General features: G+C 52.0%; 1 protein-coding gene across 1 annotated transcript; it reads right to left on the bottom strand.

Annotated features, from left to right (window-relative positions):
- Positions 1 to 6,147: 6,147 nt before the first annotated feature.
- Mrpl28 (mitochondrial ribosomal protein L28) lies at positions 6,148 to 9,097 on the bottom strand. Its single transcript, XM_005081556.4, has 5 exons — positions 8,751 to 9,097; positions 7,766 to 7,918; positions 7,262 to 7,396; positions 7,089 to 7,175; positions 6,148 to 6,524 (listed from the first exon to the last, which is right to left on the bottom strand). Exons 1-5 carry the CDS (start codon positions 9,036 to 9,038, stop codon positions 6,414 to 6,416), a joined length of 774 nt encoding a protein of 257 aa, XP_005081613.1. The 5' UTR covers positions 9,039 to 9,097; the 3' UTR covers positions 6,148 to 6,413.
- Positions 9,098 to 9,297: the final 200 nt, after the last annotated feature.

Genomic DNA, 9,297 nt, shown 5'->3' with positions numbered 1-9,297 from the left:
ACAACCTACCAATCACATCGACAGCAGCTTTCAACCCCCAGGATGCATTTACCAGGCCAGCTGAGAGCTCATGGCCTATGTGCAGCAGGGCCTGGTTGCAGTAGTTATATATCCAGATACAGCCCATCCTCACACCCAGCATTGCCCATGACCCAGTATGCCTTCCCAGCCTGCAGGCTCCTTGGGGTAGATTTTGGGGAAGGAACGGAATGCAAGTAAAAGGTGGAAGGCTAGAAATGGGGACTAGGTCTAGCCAGGACTGCCTTCCAGAGGATGTATTGGGAACACGGCCTCTCCTGTGACTAGCCTGGCCCCAATGCATCCACGCATGTCATACATAGCAGCAAGGACAGAAGCAACATGGAGGGTGGCCACAGGAGGCAGGTGATACTCCAGACTCTTCTGTGATGTGGCACATGGCCCCTCCACTGTCACCCCACAGCATGTGCTCCTACACACACATGCACACATGCGCGCGCGCGCGCGCACACACACACACACACACACACACACACACACACAGAGGCATGCCCCTTTGATCTCCGAAGGGGACTCCATTGACAAGCTCTTAATCGCAGCTGCCTGTGCAGGGCTGTGCTCTGAAGTCCCGAGTAATGGGATTTGGCGCTTCTGATCTATCTGGGCTGGCTGCTCCCCCTGTTATAGGTGGATATTTTTTTTCTGTTGCTTCTTTTTTCCCCTTATTGAAAAAAAAAATGTTCCTTAAACCATGCCGATGTAAGGCGGCTTGTCGCTGAGCCCAGGCGTGGTGGTCAGGACACCAAGGGCCTGGGCTAGTCAGGGGGTCTTTGAAGCCGCCTCTGTGTGGAATCTGACATGAGACCAACCAAGGCGGTTTTCGGGCCCGTGGTGGTGTGGTGTGGCTCCATTCTGCTCATAGCCATTCTTTTGTCTCCTCCCTTGACCCTTCTACGGACCATGTGGGGTGAGGATCCAAAGTGAAGGTTCAGTGGGAGTGTGTGCGTGCTGTGGGTGGGGTGGGCTGAGGGCAGGGCCACAACCACAAGAACAATGGGCTACAAGGACCACCTACATCCACCTGTCCACCCATTCTTCCATCCATCTGTCCACCCGCCTGGCTTACCTCACCTGCCTGGCTCCAAGTGCCTGATCGCGCCCCACTGTCCCGCTGTCCGCCATGATGGGCTTGGCAGTCCGTCCGAGCACTTTCAGCCACTCCAGGAAGCGGGTCCCTGCTCTTGGCCACTGTGTGGCTGGGAGGCAGAAGCGTGACTCTAGGCTGCAGCTCAGGCTCCTGCCGCCTATTGGCTGAGGCAGGGACCAGATGACGGGCCTCAGAACCCTATGGTAGCCATGGCAACCAGCCCCTTTAGACACCGCCACCCCCCAAGCCACTCCTATCTGCGGAGGGAGCAGGCAGTTCTGCCAGTGGCCCCATGCCAATGCCCTTCAGAGGGGCATTGGGAGTGACTACATAGTAACTGGCCCCACACTAGCTATTAAGCATTTTTGTTATATGTTTCATACATGTCCCATGTGAAGGGGCTCTGTCCACCTTATAGCCTTTCCTGAGATGTAACATGTACCTACTTGATCTCCTAGTTGAGGCAAAAATAATGATCTCTGGAGCCCCTCCCGAAAAAAAGGACTTCAGGTCAGGCTTGCCCCAGGGGCTGAAGGCCAGGCCTATACCGGTGAAGAAACAGTGAGAAGGGGGGAGATGAGGGGCAGTAGGAGAAACCCCACCCAATCCCAGGTCAGAAGACCCAAGCGTTGAGCCTACCTCACTTGGAAGTTTGTCAATAACTGCTCTACATTCTTACTGAAATGCCACTGCCTTTTGAACACATATGCCTACGGCCAGGAGCCTCCCATGGCCCTGAGTATGACCCTGCTCTCTGTGAACCTTGGGTCCCCCAACTTGGCAAAACTCTGGAACCTTTCTCTGAGTACAGGGCCTTCTGGAAAACAATGTACCCCCAGTGTAAACTAACGTTAGTCCCCAACAAGACATTCAAGGATACTCCAAGATGAGAGTCTCAGCAAGAGTATGATATGTCATCCCTCCATGGACTGCCCATCCTGGTTATAGATCCTTGCACAAGCTTGAAAGCACCAACAACCCAGTACTGTGACAGTCACTTCTGTGACAGTCACTCCTGTGACATTCAGAAACAGCCCAGTCTGTTCAAACACTGGGAACAACAATGTCTGCTCAAGAGCCCTGGAAAGGCCTCTTGAGAACTCTCTGACTACATCTCACTTCCTAGGTAAAGCCCAGACCACACTTTCTGGCCATGTTTTGATAAACACCTTCAGGGCTTCCAGAAACAGGTATGATTCTCTAGGTCCTTAGGGAAGGCCAAAGCCTGGCAGGTCCTAGGAACCTAAGTGGCCAATGAAGAGTTCTCTGCTAAGACCAGAGGGACCAAAGAGCCAAGAGAACCTGAAACATGTGTCCAGGGGTTCCTACATCCAAAGAACAAGCAGGTTGGTCTTAGGGATCCAAACTTGGAATGGTGACTCAGTGATCAGCCCGAGCATGGCTTATGGCTTAACTGCTTCACACTAGTCAGGCCTAGCTGCTGACACAGGAAAGCACCTGAACTTGAAGGGTCTCCTTACCATGTTGGAGACCACCAGTAGACAAGTCTCATCCATGGGCAGGGTATGGGTGGGAATGGCAGCCTGGGCCAGCTGGTTGTGGGAAAGCATCCATTGTGTGAACCTAGGGAGGTTGGAGTGAGCTGCAGCAGGTGTGTTGGGCGATGTGGAGTTCCTCTTCAGGCCAGAGATCCAGCATAGGATGGCTCAGAATGGACAGAAGATCTGGGTACCACACAACCTGACCTGTGTTTGCAGGAAGGGTTCAAGTTGCCAGGAAACCATGGTGTTAGCACAGACCAAGGCAGGTAGACTGCCAGGCACAAGCAGGGGTGAAATGAGAGCGGACCTCCAGTGACTCCCTGGGTTCAGAGTGCTGACAGGGCACAAGACAGGATCAAAGGTGCCTAAGCAACTCCTCAGGGCCTGCCCACCCAACCCTACCTCCTCTGTAGGATTCAGCATTTGGTGAGACTCTCAGACAAGTCAGGTAGAGCTCTGGGCAGGGCCCATAAGTCACCTCATATCATCTCACCTGAGTGGCAGAGGCCCTTTCTGGCCTTGGTCTCATTTCTAAATGGAATGATGAAGTCACAACTTCTCAGGTCTCCACTGCCCAGCCCCAACATGCAGGAATAGCAGCAGTAAGGAATCAGAGCAGCAATGATAGTCTCCTACCCGTGTCACCACAGCCAGCCATAGGCCTTTTTGACATTAAGATTGACCTCATGCCGGGCGTTGGTGGCGCACGCCTTTCATCCCAGCACTCGGGAGGCAGAGGCAGGCGGATCTTTGTGGTCTATAAGAGCTAGTTCCAGGACAGCCTTCCAAAGCCACAGAGAAACCCTGTCTCAAAAAACCAAAAAAAAAAAAAAAAAAAGATTGACCTCTGACTGTTGACATAAAAACACAGCAAGGAGTTGCGTCTGCCTTCTGCAGACTCTGAGACACACAGCAGACAGACAGGTTGGTTCGAGGGGCACAGAAAGAGCTAGGGAAGAGTGGCTAAGGCAGCTGGAGTGGAGGCTTAGGACTCACGGCAGGCAAGGAAGCAGACAGAGCTAATTCTCAGAGAGGTTCCCACAGCTTGCATCTCAGTCCTATTCCTTGTGTGGTGTGGATTATTAACATAGGCATGCCTGTGTGTATGTGCATGCATAAGTGAGCAAGGATACTCAATGTTACCCCACCCCACTCTGTAAGCCGGGACCCCCCCCTCACCACACCGAGAAGGCAGCAGTGTATAGATGGTCTGTTTGGGACCTACCTCTGACTTGAGTCATTTTACTAAGAGAGGAGATAAGCTAATGGAGAATCTAGTTTTCTGACTAGAAATGTCTCTAAAGTTGGGCATAGCTCACATCTATAATGCCAGAACCCAAGAGGGTGAGGCATTACACTCGCCTCAAGTTCAAAGCCTTTCTGGTCTAAAGTGAGAACCTGTCTCAAAAAAAAATTGTAAGGATATAATGAAGAAACAATCTAGGATTCAAGGCCAGGGCCACTCCAGAGTATACCTGGCCTTCTATTAGGAAACTGAAACAGCCTCAGACTTCAGCGATGATGACTAGCAGTGACCAGAAGTGAGTTGCTCAGACTACACCAATGGCCAGCCTGAGCCATTTCTCAGTAACCCCCAATCCCTGGTCCAGAACCACAATCCCAAGAGTCAATGCATGCAGCATATGAACACTCGCCTGAAACATAATTCCCAACAGGTAGACAGAGGCCAGAGTTAAGTCTGGCCTCTGACCTGTTCTGACTGTAACCTTCAAGGCAGTCACATGCCTCTTGAGGCCCCAGGAAACTGACACAAGAAATCCTACAGGACCTAGTCAAGCCTAAAGGTGTGCATCTGTAACTCCAGCTCTTGGAAGAGACAGAACATGAGGACCTGGGGTTCAAAGCCAGCCAAGACTACAAAGTGAGACTTGTCTCCAGAAGAATAAGCAACAACAACAAAACCTCTACACAGATCCTGCTTGACCCAAGCCTTGGCACTGAGAGAGGAGATAGATAACAGACAGGCAGCTGGCTGAACCAAGTCAAACAGTGGTTACACATTACACATTTCAACAAGGACCTAGCCCTAACTGGAAGAGATCAGTTTAAATTTAGGACTCAAATTTAAAGCCAGTGATGTGGGAACTATACTGATGATTTAAACTACTAGGCAAAGCCTTGTGGGTCCACCAAGGCAATAGCTAGCCAAGTACTGTTTGCTTTAGGTTAAGAAAAAAAAATTTTTTGAGACAAGGTTTTCTTGTGTAGCCTTGGCTGTCCTGGAGCTAGCTCTGTAGACCAGGCTGACTCTGCCTCCTAAGTGCTGGGATTAAAGTCATACACCACCACTGCCAAAGTGGTAGAAAAACTTTTCTTTTTGGTTTTACGAGACAGGATTTCTCTGCATTGTTTTGGAGGCTGTCGGTCCAGCCTGGCCTCGAACTCACAGAGATCCACCTGCCTCTGCCTCCCGAGTGCTGGGATGAAAGGTGTGCGCCACCACCCGGCTGAAAACTTTTTAAATTATAGTCAGCAAGATGGCTGAGCCAGTGAAGACACCTGCCATCATGCCTAATGTCCTGACATTGATCCCTGGAACCCACAAGGTAGAAGGAAAAGAATCAACTCCCACAAGTTGTCCCCTGACCTCCACATACAAGCACACTAAATAGATATAATTTAAAATTTTTAACCTAAGAATTATACAGAGCAAAAGGATTACATGCTATGCAGTGGCAGGGAGGCCAGAATAGAGTAAGAACTGAAGTACAACCCTTGGGCTCTGACCCCAAGGCAAGCCCTGATCTTTATGGATCTCTATGTAGGCACTCTTACACTGGCAGAAGGGATCCATGCCAGCTTTAGATCTGGCATCATGAACACAACAAAGCATGGGCACTCCTATTACTCCCCCTCCGAGGATCCCACTGTCTTAAAGTCAGTGGCCAGGTCCAAGTCAAGCAGGTAGCTAATGCTCCCGTTTACATCAGCCAGGTGTGGGGCTCTGGGAATTCAGCTTCTACTACCACCTCATCTTGCTCCACACACAGCTAGGGAGACCCTTCCTGTCTTCCCCAAAGAAAGGAATAGGGTTCTCTCAGGGTAAAAGAGGCCTGCCTTCCTACCTCAAGCCACAGCCCCAACCACAAGGTAGAGGGGAGCAGTTAAGGAAGGGGGTGCTGAAGTCATGGCCATTAGGTTCACATGGCCCCATTTCCTGAGTCACTGCAGAGTAGATGTCAGCAGAAGTTCTAGACCCAGGAAGCTTTTCCCTTTTAGCTCTGCAGGGCAGACTGCAGAGACCTGAGCCAGGCCCCAGGCTCTGTTCCTGTGCCCTGGATAACACTGCAGAGCAGGCAGGGACATATACTGGCAGAGAAGAATGCCTCAACCATGAGGGACCTCTTCTCTAAGGAAGCTTAAACAACAAAGAGGACCTCAGTCTCCACAGCTCAGCAGGGCCAGCAGCTACAGGTGAACAGTGCAAATAGTCCAGCTGAGTTTCTGTGACAAGAACGCGCGCGACTGCAAACTTCCAAGAAAACCGCAACACTTGACTGTGGCTCCACTGCCTGAGACTTTACTTATTCCATCCAGCCCAATAACTTTAATGCTGTAAGTATTTGACCAGCTTGGACAGGCATCTGCTCCACTCCAGGTCTCCAAGAGTCCTAGCACAGAAGGGTTCTCTGAAAAGTCTACTACAGGACCTGTGTGATCAGCACATGCCAAGCAGGGTTCACCCACTACCCACAGGTGGTCCTTGTGCCCACCCCAACTGTGTCCACGGTGCAAAAACCCACAGGGAAGGCTGAGCCCGGTGGTCAGGCGTGGTCACCAGCTCTCTTCTGCACCACTGCTGGCCTGGACAGAACCTGCTCCTGAAGCCGCTGGACCAGCTCTTCTACGTAGACCTTGAACAGGGGTACAGGGTCCTGAAGGGGAGAGGTCATGGTAAGGCTCAATGCAGCCCAGAGATGGAACTCTAGGGAGGGTGGCAGTCAACTGCTTCTAGCTAAACATGAAGAGAAAAGGGTATAGAAGAGCCAGGGATGGGCAGTCACAAAAGACTGTTTGCATTCTAGGACAGCCAGGGCTACGCAGAGAAACCCAGTCTTGGAAAAAACGAAAACCAAAAAAGACTGCCTGCCATCCTGGAGGGCAGAGCCTAATGCCAGAACAGGACTGCTTTCTCTTGGAAACTAAGAATCACACCCTTCCCCGGCTTCCCTGTCCTGGTGGCCACCACAAGTTCTAGACTATTCTGGGAAAGACACATAAGGAAAATCCTAGGGGATGCTGAGTGGCCAAGTGACAAAGGTCCCTAAGCATTCAGGAGAAGAGAGGGAAGGACTTCAAGCGAGGAAGCATGCCATGCTTTGTCAAAGTGGCAGGAACCAAACAGATAGCAGCATTTAGGTGTGGTGGCCCCCAACAGTAGTCTCTCTCCAAAGCAGCCCCCCTCACCCTCAGTGGCCAGTTCACAGGTGCTCGCTCACCTTTTCCTCCAGGAGCCTCTGTTTCTCCACAGCTTCCTCCAGCGTCAGGCCAACCCACTCTGCCTCTGCCTCTGGGATGACAAAACTCTGAGCAAACAGAAGAAAAAGGCTCAGGGAAGTACAAGGGCCAGGCCAGAAGCCGCAGGCAGCAAGCAGGATGGGAAAACTCTCACCTTGTATTTGTCATAGATGGCTAGTCTCCGTTCGGGGTCATCAGGATGGAGCTGGGGGTCCTGGCGAGCAAGCCTCAGCAGCATCCCTCGTTTCAGGTCCATGCCAAACTTGGAACACAGGTCCTCCTTTGGGGTCTGGCAGAAGGTTTACATAGGGCCAGGTGCTATAGCAGGGTCCCACCCGGTCCCACCCACCCCATCATCTGACCCTGTGGGTTCTTCTTGAGCTGGTAACCGTAAGCTACACTAGAGCAGATCAGGCATTGGGGTCAGCACCAGCATGCCAGCCTGGATAGGTAGCGGTGGCTACGACTGTTCACAAGTGACCTTCCTGAAGGCAGAAAACGTCCACTGGGCTGCACCAAAGAGGACTCAGTTCTACCGTATTTTGCTAAGGCTTGTAACGGCTAGCCTGGGTGCCATGTCCACCTCCTCCCCACGCAGTGCTGCTCTACATCCCCCTTGATTCTGACAAGACTCTGAGGTGCACTAACCCCTGCTTGCCTTGAGAATATAGAAGTCGAACCCGTAGGCCTCATCAATGAGATCCAGGGTCCTCATGGTCACAGTCACGGTGAACTTCTTGTCCAGGATTTCACTGTAAAGCTCCCGAGTGAACAGCTGAGGCTTCCACACAGCCTTCACCCTCGTCGAGAGCTGAGTGTGCAAGAGAGACTAGTTTACTGCTGGGGTGCTTCCTGCAGATCAAGTGGGCCCCAAAGCACATTCCTGGGAGCTGGGCTATGTGAGGCTTGCCCTGTCTCCTCAGAGGCTCCACAGAACCACTGCTGCTAGACAGGTCTCCTGGGTCTGGGCCTGGACGCCCACATAGCTGTCTACTTCTCTCGGGCTAGCCTCAGGCTGCTGGTATACGTTCCAGATGCTGGCACAACTGAAACCCAGCAGCCACAGGCAAGCAAGTGGTGTCCTGGAAGGCCTGAAACGTACACTCTCTTTCCACAACAACACTTGGCTATGAGCAGAATTCCACCAGAATGATTGATCCCAGCCTCTGAACCTTGTAAGCTGCCTGAATCCGAGCATCTCCGTCTTTATCATTTTTACGTGGGAGAAGCAAAGGTATCCTGTCACAAGAATTAGGCAAATGCTCATAGAACCTGGCAAGTGACAACTAGAATTCACCTCTCCTCTTCCTCTTCAGCACAAGCCTCAAATCTATCATTCCTTTCTTTTCTCTGTGGTGCTAGGGATTTGAACCCAAGACCTTACATAAGCGATTAAAGCACCCTATCACCCTGCTCCATCGCCCCACTCCACCCTTACTTTTGATGGCTACCTGATCAGGACCACCCACTTCAGGACCCCACTAGACTTTCCAATTGGAGAACTCCAAATCCCCGACGCTCCACGTGTTGGCATGCTCCCTAATTTACCGAGCGCTTGTGTCAATCAGGCAGACGGTCCGCCGCGACCAGAGCAGAGCCTGACCACCAAAGCGTGCTTAACCGCCGAGGTGGCCCGCACCCACCTTGTCGTTGTTGGCATATCTGTAGCCCAAAATCACGCCCTCTCCACCCCAAAGCCCTTGCTGGGACTCTGGAGGGTAGTAAATCGGAATGGGTACGTCCTCAACGCGTTCGCGCTGCCCGTTCTTAGGGTTGATCTTGAACTTGGCCCCGTGAGGCTTGTAGTGTACTGGGGTCGGCGTTCGTTCTTCCTCCAGAGAGCGCAAGAAGTGAGCGGGCAAACGCGCGTAGATGCCTTGCCGCAGCCGCAGCTTCTGCCACAGGTGCACAGGATACCTGTGCAGAGGCATTGCGTGACCCTCTAACTCGGAGAGTTGCGCGCCCACGTCTGCCGGAACCGGAACCGGAATAACATCACCGAATGCGTGCCTTTACTCGCTGCGGATTGGTAGCTACGCCCATCCATCTAAAACAATTCCTTTGTCTCCGCCTTCTTTAGGGACTGTGGAAAATTATCTGAGAATGCAATGATTCAAGGCACCGTCTACGAAGTGCAGCCCAGGGGTTCTCCAACAGCTTTGGCAGACCTCTTAGGTCCAGCCTCCTTTT

Source organism: Mesocricetus auratus, unplaced genomic scaffold, assembly GCF_017639785.1.
Source record: "Mesocricetus auratus isolate SY011 unplaced genomic scaffold, BCM_Maur_2.0 Super-Scaffold_100007, whole genome shotgun sequence".
Lineage (NCBI taxonomy): Eukaryota > Metazoa > Chordata > Mammalia > Rodentia > Cricetidae > Mesocricetus > Mesocricetus auratus.
The sequence above is the reverse complement of the archived record's forward strand: the minus strand, read 5'-3'. Positions and strand labels throughout refer to the sequence as shown.